Here is an 11894-nt window from a genome sequence, read left to right on the forward strand (position 1 = left end):
CGCGACCCCCGGGACTCGGTGGAAGGGGAGAGCCGGGAGGCGGAGAGCGGAAACAGCTGGGCCGAGAATAGATTCCTCCCCTGGCCCCGTTGGAACCAGCAGATGGAGGAGAGGCTGGCCTGCTTGGTCCCCGTCCCCCGCTCCGCAAACGTGCCTCCAGAGGTTTCTTTGGCTGGCGATGCCCTCTGAAACCCTTACACGGGCACCTGCGGTCCCATCTCCAGGGTCCTTCAGAGCGGCCTAAACCCCGACGGGCCCAAAGGACTCACCTGGTACCCCCGCCTTGCACAAAAGGCTACTCTAAAGAGCGCAACTAAGCCATCATTTCCTCCTCCGAGCTCTCGTGCCCCCTTCGGTCCGTTCTCCCTCACCCCGTCCCGGTCCAGACCGAAGCGGATGCCCCCCGTGCTGCCAGGCGAGAGGTGCTTTGCATTTCGCTCCAGCCCAAAGTGCGGGCGCTTCTCCTTGGATGTGTGTTTGACTCCATCTTTTGGACCGACCGTGACTGAAAGATTAATAATAATGGTAATTAAGCGCTTACTATGCGCCCGACTCTGTACTAAGCACGGGGGTGGATACAAGCAAATCGAGTTGGCCACAGTTCCTGTCCCACACGGGGCGTGTACTCAATCCACATTTTACAGATGAGGTAACAGGCACAGAGAAGTCAAGTAACTTGTCCAGGGTCACACAGGAGCCAAGTGGCGGGGGACGTTCACTCGTCTGACAGTGGTGGTGTGTCTTGTGTGGAGAAACCTTGCCGTGGGCTCTGGCGCACGCTGTCTGTCGAGGAGTGAGTTTTCTCTTAAAGTGGGTTCGTCGGGGACTTTAAGACCGTGGCCCCGGAACTCCACCGAAACTGCCCCTCGGGGGAGAACGTTTTGGGCTGTCCTGTGCCAACAAAAAAAAGGGGGGGGGGCGGGGCGTAAGGTCAACTCTCACAGATCAATCTGTCGATCGATGGTATTTGTTGCGCGCTTACTGTGTGCAGAGCACTGGGCTGGAGCAGAAGACTTGTAGAGTCAGGACACCAGGTCAGGCAGCAGCTATAATGAGCCACGGGGACGAGTCCCATCTGCCCAGGGAGAGCTGGCCCCAGATAAGAGAGAGAGGCCGAGGCCCTTCCAGGATTTGTCCCTTTGACTCTTCTACATCAAGCTGCATTGTCCAAAAGCCATTTCCTCCTCCATCTCCAGGGAAGGGTTTCGGGGCCCCCCCCCCTCTCTCTCTCTCTCTCTCTATGCCAGGATTTCCTGCCTGGAACGATGCTTGGACCTTTAAATGGTATTTGTTAAGCACTCACTACGTGCCGGGCACTGTACTAAGCGTTGGGTTTGGTACAAGCGAATCAGGTTGGACACAGTCCATGTCCCCCATGGGGCTCGCAGTCTTAATCCCCATTTTACAGATGAGGTATCCGAGGCACAGGGAAGTTGAATGACTTACCCAAGGCCACAGAGCAGACCAGTGGCAGAGCCGGAATTAGAACCCATGACCTCCTGACTCCCAGCCCCGTGCTCTATCCACTAGGCCATGCTGCTTCCCACCCCCCAGCAGACTCTGGCAGTTAGGGGTGGAGGAGAGACCTAGCTCATTTGAAAAACGGCGGTTCCGCAGGGGTCTTTTTTTTTTTTTTTTTTTTTTTTTTTACACCAGACGGGCCGGTCCATTTCCACAGCCATCCTTAAACCCACACCCCTCGCGGAGGCTCTGCTTCTAGTCGGTTGCTCTCTTTGGTGCCGGGGATCCCGTCCAGGTTGAGTGGGGCTCTGACCCACGGCTGGAGAGCAGGACGAGGTGCCACCCGGCCACCGCACCAGGCCGTCGGGTCGAAGAGAACATCCACCTGTGTCTCTGACGCCCGACCCTCCCGCCTCGGGGTCTCTCCTCTCTTGAGACCAACCACCACGGCTCACTGTCCACTCCGGAGCCATGAGGTGCTGGGATCGGGGGCGGTCGGTCCAGCCATCCGCCTCCAGGAACCAAGTCCGTTTTTTCCCTAGAGGCAAAGGACTTGAAGTCACCTCGGTGTCCCTCCAGCTCTAGGATTCTTAGGCTTGCTGAGCAGGAAATATTCTGACCCTCCCAAGGTAGGGGGAGGAACACTCGCGGAGAAGATTGGGGGGGTGATAATCGGATAATCAGATCTTCCCCTAAAGACATCGGAACACACGGACCATCGCAGGGCTGTAGGTGGGAGACGTTAACCTGAGTCGACGGCGATGTCCACGCACGGGAAAAGAAATTCACCCGACCACCAGATTGGTGAACTATTTTTACTCTGTGAACGTGCCAGCTTCACACAGGTGGAGACCATCTTCCACCTGCCACATAAAAGGAAAACATTTCGGACGCCCTCACAACCTGACGGTGACGACTCACGGACCGGATCGTAGGGGAGGGGTCCTAAGGATCAGAGTGGCCAACCACGGAGCGGAGCGTCGGACGGACCGTCGCCTTTCACTTCGCCACTTCCGTGACCCGTAAGCACTGGGAACTCACAAATCCCACTCCCGTTGGATTTACAAACTGATCTTTATATTCCGTTGCTTGCCCCCACCACCTGCAATTTAGTTTGTCTTCCCCCGCTAGACTGTAAGCTCCTTGACCAGCGGGGATCGCGTCTGCTGACTCTGTTGTACTCTCCCAAAAGCTCAGTGCGGTGAAAGTGCTCAATAAATAGCGACTGAGCTAGTTGTGGGCAGGGAACGCGTCTACCGACTCGGATCTATCGAGTGCAGAGCGCTTGGGAGAGTACAATACCGCAGAGTTGACAGACACGTTCCCTGCTCACAGGGAACGTACAGTCTAGAGGGGCACGTGGAACGAGCAAGCAAGTGGTGTACTCTCCCAAGAGCTCAGTACGGTGCTCTGCGCACAGGAGGCGCCACTGATTTATTGATCTGCTCACCCCGCAGTCATTCCAACGCAACGCGGCCTCCATCCCGCCGACCCGAAGGTCGGTTCCTGGAGAAAACGGACCACGCTCCGGCAGTTCTGGAGCCGCAACCACGATCTCCAGCACGGACAGCCAACGGGCACTTCTCCGGGACGGCTGTCTACCAGGTAGCCGTCGACACACTGGGCACGGCCGGACACACTGGGCAAGCCGAGACCGGTTTGCTGCAAACGACCGAGCGTTATAAAAAGGCCGCCTGTAGCAGGACGAGCACCGTACCCAAGTAGTCCCTCGGCATCCAGACGAGAGAGGGCCTTAACGGACGTGTCGTGGCCCGCAAATCAACTTGGGGAATAGGGATGACGGAGAGCGCGATGCCCAAGTGGAAGAAATCCAGACTTATGCAGACTGCCAACCCCAACAGGACTGTCTACTCTTCACTAAAGAAGTTATCTGATCTCTCTCTCTCGCTCTTTGAAGATGAGGGTAACTCCAGCCTCACCCCAGGCAAGGAGGGGAGCCTGAAGAGCTGGCGGGGAAGAAAACAAAACGTTTCCATCTTCTCCCGAACACACCGTCTCCTGCCCCGGAGGAGGCCTCGCAAAACACAGAAAACTGATCAACGCTCAAAGATACGGCTTTACGTCCCAACTTCGGAGGAAGTCACCGGCACTCGGGGCCGTAGCGAGTGGCTTGGCCACTAAGATCTACAAGCATGGAGGGGGGCGGCGGGGAAGCGTCACACACTCGCCCGAGTTTTTCCTCACTACAGACCCACTGGGGAGACAGCAGAACTCAAAGGTACCACCGTCGCCATCTTCGTGGGAAGAAAAAAAAAAAAAAGAGGCGGGAAAGATCAGCTCAGGGCAACACTCGTGGCGTCTCCCTACTCTCCCCCGCCACCAAGGTCCCGGCCAGAGTCCTCCTGGGCAACGTTGTCGACTACACCCTCCTGGAGACTCGGGGTGGCTTCAGACCCAGGTGTGGCACAGCGGAGGCGATCCTCGCCACGTGGCAGCCGCAGGAAAAGCGCTGGGAAGCAGCGGGGCCTAGCGGAAAGAACACGGTCCTGGAAGCGAGAGGACCCGGGTTCTAATCCCCGCTCTGCCCCTCGCTGCTGTGTGACCTTCGGCAAGTCGCTTCTCCGTGCCCCAGTTCCCTCATCTGTAAAATGGCGATTCAATACCAGTTCTCCCTCTGACTTAGACCGTGAGCCCCTTTGGGGGATGGGGATGATGCCCAACTTTTTTTTTTTTTTAAATGGAGTTTGTTAAGCACTTACCTGTCAGGTACTGTTCTAAGCGCTGGGGTGGATACACGGTAATCAGATGGACACAGTCTACTCCAGTGGTTGGCACAGTCCCTGGTACATAGTAAGCCCATAACAAGTACCATTAATAAATTTACAAAAAAAAAAGAGGGAGGAGGTAGAGGACAGCACCAAGATCCTCCTAGGTTTGCAGAGACCTAACGAGAACATTCGACACCAGCAGATCTACAATCCTGCCATGTCGCAGTAAATATGGCTACCTTGAGATGTTAAGATCCCCCAACAGCACAGTTGGGCCGGGGGGCAGACCTGGGGGTGCCCTCTCTGATCCATTCCCCAGAGGCAATGGGGGTAAAGCAGGATTGCCTCATAGGCCCCGTCTAGACCGGGAGCTTATTGTGGGCCGGGATGGTCATTCTTTATTGTACTTTCCCAAGGGTTTAATACAGTGCTCTGCACACAGTAAGCGCTTAATTAAATGCGACTGAATGAATGAATGGAGCTGTTCAATTTATTCCACCCAGCCACATTGGAGGAGTTAAGAGATCTGGACACAGACATTTAGAATATCTTTTTTTTTAATGGTATCTCCTAAGGGTTTACCATGTGCCGGGTACAGAGCTAAGCACTGGGATAGATAAGCTCATTGTGGGCAGGGAATGTGCCTGCTTATTGTTGTACTGTACTCTCCCAAGCGCTTAGTACAGTGCTCCGCACACAGTAAGCGCTCAATAAATACGACTGAATGAATGAATCAATCAACACAAGCCAACTGGGTTGGACGCGGCCCACGGCCCGCAAGGGGGTCACGATCTTAACCCCCATTTTACAGATGAGGTAACGGGGGCACAGAGAAGGTCCCGCAGCAGACAAGTGGCGGAGCGGGAATTAGAACCCAGGGCCTTCTGACTCCCAGGCCTGGGCTCCGTCCACTAAGGCCACGCTGCTTCTGGTCTCGGATCCCCTGGGAAACCCGTCTAATTCAACAGGCTTCGAACAGCACCCAAAGCCATCGAGGCCAGAATGACTGCTCCCTAAAGGCATACCCCCGAGAGGAGGCCCTTCTTCGACTCGGCCGGGTGCGACGGGCGAACGAATCTGAAGGAAACCAAAGTAACCTACCAGCCCGTGCCAGGGGATCCTACGCCCAAACGACTTCCTTGCCGACATGGAGCTCCACGCCACTGGACTGCATCGTCACTCAGGCAGCCCGCTGGCCAACAATGGAACAATGCTAGACGAGGAAGTAGGAAAGGCAGCCAAAAAAGGCCAGCCCATCCTTGGGGACACTCAGGCTTCGGACCAAACCGGAGGTCCTCAGGGCCTCTATCTGACCCCGGGAGCGGTACCGTCAGTGTTACGCGTGGGCCGGCACCGCGCGTCGGGGAGCAAGACGGGCTCGGGAGCAATACGGTCCGGGAACGGAGTCGGCCTCCTCCCATCGAAGGGCTCTGCTCATCTCGATAGCGTAAGGGCGTGGCTGGGTCGGAGGACGGCAGGACGGTCCAACGGCTGCCGCGTGGCCAGGTGAAATGGGGCGACTCAAAACTGGGGGACAGAGGAAGTGTTTTAAGGGCGTGATAAAGAGACAGTGTGCCACCTCGGCTGAACGCTGGCACATAGCCGAGGTCGACAGGCCAGCACGGCGATCCAGAGAGGAGCGGCTCTTTTCACGCAGCTCTGAGGTGCGAACGAGACAAGGGAGCCAAAGCAAAAAAATAGCGCTAAGCGCTGCCAACAACAACAGGACAACAAAGGGCAGTCTTTGTGTGCGCATGGGACTACGCATCCCACGTCGGCTTTTTTAGCCAGACGCATACACACCCATAGTTGAACTTAACCATCGATGGTGCCTTTTGAGTTGGAAGGCAAGGATATACGTAGTCCTGACCGGTTCCCCAGGGAAACAGGGGAAAAGCCAGCTGGGTGGTGAGTGGCAACTGGGTTCCCCAGAAGGGATTCCCGGTTTGTTGCAAAGACTGTTCCTTCTCCAATGGGCTGAAGCGAGAGAACCGTCTTTCTGGAGCCTAGCGGGAAAACGAATGCCCCCTGGAGATGGGGAAAAGAGTGGAAGGGAAAAGTACTAAGAGTTTATTTCCTTTCATTGCAATTTAATCAGGCCCCACACCTTTTTGGCTTTCCAGAATCAAGAGTAGCTTTGATCTCCTCCTTCACTGTCTCCCTCCAGGAGATGATTCTCGGGGTCAGGGAATTTAAGTGGCTTTTTCGCCCAACCTTCCCACTCCAGAAAATAACTCTGTTTCCTGAAGGGAGGTCAATCAGGTTAGGGTACCCAAGAAGAAGACTGGCAGGAAGCGGGGGCGGGAGGGGATAGAAACACTAAGACCTAAAGAGTTTTTAAACTCGTCTATGTCGAGTCACTGAGGACTTCCCTCCTCGGCCTGATCCTTCGGAAGCCGGCGACTCTCCGCAGCCGGTCGGCCCAAAACCTAGTTTTTGGGCCAATGACCTTTCGGCAGAAGGCCGGGTTACGGGGCCCACTTTGCCAAATAAATTCCGGACTGGTCACACCCCCGCCTTCCTGACTCCGGTCTGGGATGGACAGGAGCTCGTCGCTTCCCTTCCTCCCCCAAGGCCGGAGGATGATCTGGCAGACCAGCAGCGGCACTGCTGTAAAAGGAAGAGAAAGACCGAACCGGCAATTCCTTTTTCCACCGTGGAACCAAACGTCGGGTTCCAGTCTCCCGATCAAAAAGGGCACCGAACGCCCATTTCCTTCCCCGGGACAGTTCCTGACTGGAGGAGGAGAATCAGGTAGCTTGCCAAGTACGCCGAAAGGCGGAGAAACGAACGGCAGGAGCCCGAGATCCAGAGAGGTTCGCTCCCCCGGAACACAAGAAAATTCGGAATAAGGAAGCTCTCGATTTTATTTTTTGCACGTGAAACGGAGGCAGCTGGGACCGGGTCTACAGGGAGTCAGTGGAGGGTTGGGGGGGGGGAGGGTGGGAGCGGCAAGATGGATGGAGAAAGAGAGGCCTGAGGGCTCAGCCCTCTCCGTAGCCACTCCCCGCGATCCTCACCCCCCCGGTCAGGGATTCCGGAGGCAGGCAGTTTTCAAGCACATAATCTGCTCTGGCTGAACCGAAGCCTCCCCCCGCCAGCTCGTAACTTTTGGGGAGAGAGAGAGATACGTGTTTTTTCCTCGATGGAGTTTTGGGGAGGTGACCTGATCTCCTGCCCTCGGCAGCATGACGCCCGAGGAGACCGTAAGCTCCTCGAGGGCAGGGATCGGGTCTACCAACTCGACTGAACTGCATTCTCTCTAGTAAGTGCTCGATAACTACCACTGCTTCCTGGGTTGACTGCCGTATGTGTTTAAGTGGACCACTTGGCCTGATGCCAAGGGCGCGGGAGGCCGCCTCCTCCTCCTCCTCCTCCTCCTCCTCCTCCTCCTCCTCCTCCTCCTCACCAGCACAGGCTAGGGGTGAGTCTTGCTGGAGCCCCCGACTTCTTTCTTCTTGGACCCCGTCTCGGAAGCTTTGACCACCGCCAGTTTCTTGGGTAGGTTAGTGCTGGCCTTCATCATGACTTCGTGCTCAATCTTCTTCCGTATCCCAACCTCCAGATTCTGCAAAGGAGTCGCCAGGGGCATTAAAGAAGGGAGTTGAGAGGAAACCCTCACTAGGCAGCCGTGACTCCTCCCTCTTTCTTTTTTCAAACGGTATCTGTTACGCACTTATGTGCCAGGCACCGTTCTAAATGCTGGGACAGACGCAAGGTAATCAGGCTGGACACGGTCCCTGTCCCGCACTGGGGTTCATAGTCTCAATTGCCATCTTACAGACGAAGTAACAGGCAGAAGTGAAGTGAGTCGTCCGCGGGCAACACGGCGGACTAGTGGCGGAGCCAGGGCTAGAATCCAGGTCCTTCTGACTCCCAGGCCCACGCTCTATCCACTAGACCACGCCAAGTTCTGACAGCTTTTCCTCCACAACAAATCCTGAATCCTCCCCTCCCTCTCCATCCAACTGGCCACCACGCTGGCTTGGGAACTCGTCATATCCCGGCTTGTACTACACCAGCCTCCTTACGGGGTTGCCAGCCTCCCACCTCTCCCCTCTCCAACTTCCCTCCGCTGCCCAGATCGTCTTTCTAATACAAGGTGCGTGGCTTCCCTCCCTTCGAAAACCCCCAACGGTCACCCAGTCCTCTCCATTATCGAGAAAAAACTCCGGACCATTGGCTCCAAGGCCCTCCATCAGTTCTCTCCCCTCTACCTATTCCTAACTCTCTCCCACTCCATCTGAGCTCGCACACTTGACGTCTCTCAAGCAAACCTATTCACTGTGCCTTGTTCTCATTTCTCTGGCCACTGAACCTCTAGCTCATGCCCTCCCTTCCACCTGGACCTCCCTCCCCCTTCAAACCAGATCCCGGCTCTCCCCCCACCTTCAAAGCTCTTTTGAAATCACCTCTCCTCTGAGGCCTTCCCTTATTAACTGCTCATCTCCCCACCCCCTTTGGCATCACTTGATTATTTGGATAACCCCAGTCCCACTGCCTTTATATATAAACTTCTACTCTACTATTTTCCCTCTAAATGTAATTTATTTTAGTGTCTGTCTCCCCTGCTAGACTGGATCAAGGGTAGGGAATATGTCCAAAACCAGTGCTCCACACTGCACAAGGCACAGAAGTGTTCAATAAATAAAAGGCATTTAAGTGTTTACTACGTGCCAAGCACAGGGGTTGATACAATGTACAGAAATTGGACACGATCTCTGTCCCACACAGGGCTCACGGTCTTGGAGGGAGGGAACCAGCGTGGCCCAGGGCACGGGCCTGGGAGTCGGAAGACCTGGGTTCCGATCCCGGCTCTACCACTCGTCTGCCACGTGATTTAGGTCACGTCACCTCACTCACCCTTCTTCCCAAACCCACGGCGCTCACGTACACAACTGTAATTCATTTAAATTAATGTCTGCCTCCCTCCTCTAGACCGTAAGTGTTGTGGGCGGGGAATGTGTCTGTTATGTCGTTCTCTCCCAAGTGTTCCGTACAGTGCTCTGCACATAGTAAGCGCTGAAAAATCCGACTGATTCATTGCTCCGGGCCTGTTTCCTCTTCCATAAAACAGGGCTTTAATCCTCCTCCCTCCAATTTAGACGGTGAGTCCCATGTAGGACGGGGATGGTGTCCAACCTGATTAGTTTGTATTTATCCCGGCACCTAGTACAGTGCCTGGCACAGAGTAAGCACTTAAACACCATTATCATCATTATTATCGTTACAAGTGGCGGAGCCGGGATTCCCTCCAACGGCCCAGGCTCGCTCATTCGATCAATCGTATTTACCGAGCGCTTATTGTGCGCAAAGCACTGCACTACGCGCTCAATACCCGGCCTTGCCCCCCCCCCCCCCCCCCTTTACCTTTTTCAGTTTCTGCTGCTGGATAACGCGCGCCTTTTTGGGGGCGATGACTCGTCCTGGAGGGCAGAAAGCACAATGAGGAGGGCGACCCTTCCCCTTCCCCTTCCCGCCTCATTCCCACCTCGGTCCTCGCCGGGGAGGACCAAGCCACGGGCTCGGGAGTCAGAGGAACAGGGTTCTAATCCCGGCTCCGCCCCTCGTCTGCTGTGTGACCTCGGCAAGCCACTTCACTTCTCTGTGCCTCCGTTACCTCATCTGGAAAATGGGGGTTAAAGACGGTGAGCCCCACGTGGGACCACCCGACGGGCTCGTATCTCCCCCCAGCGCTGAGACCAGTGCTCGGCACATAGTAAGCGCTGAACAGATATCCTCATTATCTCCACGTGAGACCACCTGACGACCTCGTATAATAATGATAGCAACTGTTAAGCGCTTACCAGGTGCAAAACACTGTTCTAAGCGCCGGGGAGGATACAAGGTGATCAGCTTGTCCCACGTGGGGCTTACAGTCTTATCCCGACTCCGTGTGACTGTGGGCAAGTCACTTCACTGTGCCTCAGTTCCCTCAGCTGTAAAATGGGGATTAACCGTGAGCCTCAAGTGGGACAACCCGCTTCCCCCGGATCTCCCCCAGCGCTCAGAACAGTGCTCTGCACGTAGTAAGCGCTTAACAAAATACCAACATTATTATTATCCCCATTTTACAGATGGGGTCACGGAGGCCCAGAGAAGTGACTTGCCCACAGTCCCCCCCAGCTGACAAGCGGCTGCGCCGGGATTAGAAGGCACGACCACTGACTCCCCAGCCCGGCCTCTTGCTCCCGAGCCCCGCTGCTTCTCTATCTCCCAGTAGGCAAGGGGGGGGCCGGCCCCTCGCCCTCGGGCCTCACCGCCCTTCTTCGGGCCCCGGGGCCGCTCGGAGGCGACGGATTTCTTCCCCAGTTGGCGCGGCTGGAATTTCTTCTTCCCCTGCGCCATAATGGCGCCGCGGCGGGGCTGAGGCGGCGGCGGGCGCAAAGCCTTATGGGAGAGAGACGCCCCAACCTCCGCTTACAGGGCCCCGCCCTGACCAGAGCCGCAGTGCTTCGTCATACCTCCATTCGTTCAATACTATTTATTGAGCGCTTCCTATGTGCAGAGCACTGTACTGAGCGCTCGGAATGGACGAATCGGGAACAGAGAGAGACGGTCCCTGCCCTTGGACGGGCTTACGGTCTAATCGGGGGAGACGGACAGACAAGAACAATGGCAATAAATCGAATCAAGAGCAATCATTCATAATAATGATAATAATAATAATGGTGGTATCTGTTAAGCGCTCACTATGTGCACAGCACTGTTCTAAGCGCTGGGGGAGATCCAGGCTCATCAGGTTGTCCCACGTGAGGCTCACAGTCTTCATCCCCCTTTTCCAGATGAGGTCACTGAGGCCCAGAGAAGGGAAGTGACTTGCCCACAGCCACCCAGCTGTCAAGTGGCAGAGCCGGGAGTCGAACCCATAAGGATGTTGGTATTTGTTAAGCGCTTACTACGTGCAGAGCACTGTTCTAAGCGCTGGGGGCGATACGGGGTCATCAGGTTGTCCCACGTGAGGCTCACGGTCTTCATCCCCATTGTACAGATGAGGTAACCGAGGCACAGGGAGGTTAAGTGACTCGCCCAAAGTCACACAGCTGACAAGTGGCGGGGCTGGGATTCGAACCCATGACCTCCGACTCCCAAGCCCGTGTTCTTTCCACTGAGCCTCTGACTCCCATGCCCGGGCTGTTTCCGCTGAGCCACGCTGCTTCTCCTTCATCCGTTCATTCATTCAATCGTAATGATGATGATGTTGGTATTTGTTATGCGCTTACTGTGTGCAGAGCACTGTTCTAAGCGCTGAGGGAGATCCAGGGTCATCAGGTTGTCCCGCGGGAGGCTCCCAGGCTTCCTCCCCATTTTACAGTTGAGGGAACCGAGGCCCAGAGAAGTGAAGCGACTTGCCCAAAGTCACACAGCTGACAAGTGGCAGAGCCGGGATCGTATTTATTGAGGGTTTACGGCGCGCAGAGTCCCTGTGCTGAGCGTTTGGAAGGTCCAGTTCGGCAACGTAGACCACCCCTACCCACAAGGGGAAGCAGTGTGGCTCAGTGGCAAGAGCCCGGGCTTTGGAGGCAGAGGTCACGGCTTCTAATCCCAGCTCCGCCGCTTGTCAGCTGGGTGACCTTGGGCAAGTCACTTCACTTCTCTGGGCCTCGGTTACCTCATCTGGAAAATGGGGATGGAGACTGTGAGGCCCCACGTGGGACAACCTGATAACCTCGTATCCCCCCCGGCGCTTAGAACGGTGCTTTG

The 11894-nt window shown here is 55.8% G+C and overlaps 1 protein-coding gene across 1 annotated transcript; it reads right to left on the reverse strand.

The window, feature by feature from the left end:
- Positions 1-7039: 7039 nt before the first annotated feature.
- CX2H19orf53 (chromosome X2 C19orf53 homolog) lies at positions 7040-10575 on the reverse strand. Its single transcript, XM_029053431.2, has 3 exons — positions 10451-10575; positions 9561-9616; positions 7040-7758 (listed from the first exon to the last, which is right to left on the reverse strand). The coding sequence occupies exons 1-3, from the start codon at positions 10536-10538 to the stop codon at positions 7609-7611; spliced, it is 294 nt and encodes a 97-aa protein (XP_028909264.1). The 5' UTR covers positions 10539-10575; the 3' UTR covers positions 7040-7608.
- Positions 10576-11894: the final 1319 nt, after the last annotated feature.

Source organism: Ornithorhynchus anatinus, chromosome X2 (genome assembly GCF_004115215.2).
Source record: "Ornithorhynchus anatinus isolate Pmale09 chromosome X2, mOrnAna1.pri.v4, whole genome shotgun sequence".
NCBI lineage: Eukaryota > Metazoa > Chordata > Mammalia > Monotremata > Ornithorhynchidae > Ornithorhynchus > Ornithorhynchus anatinus.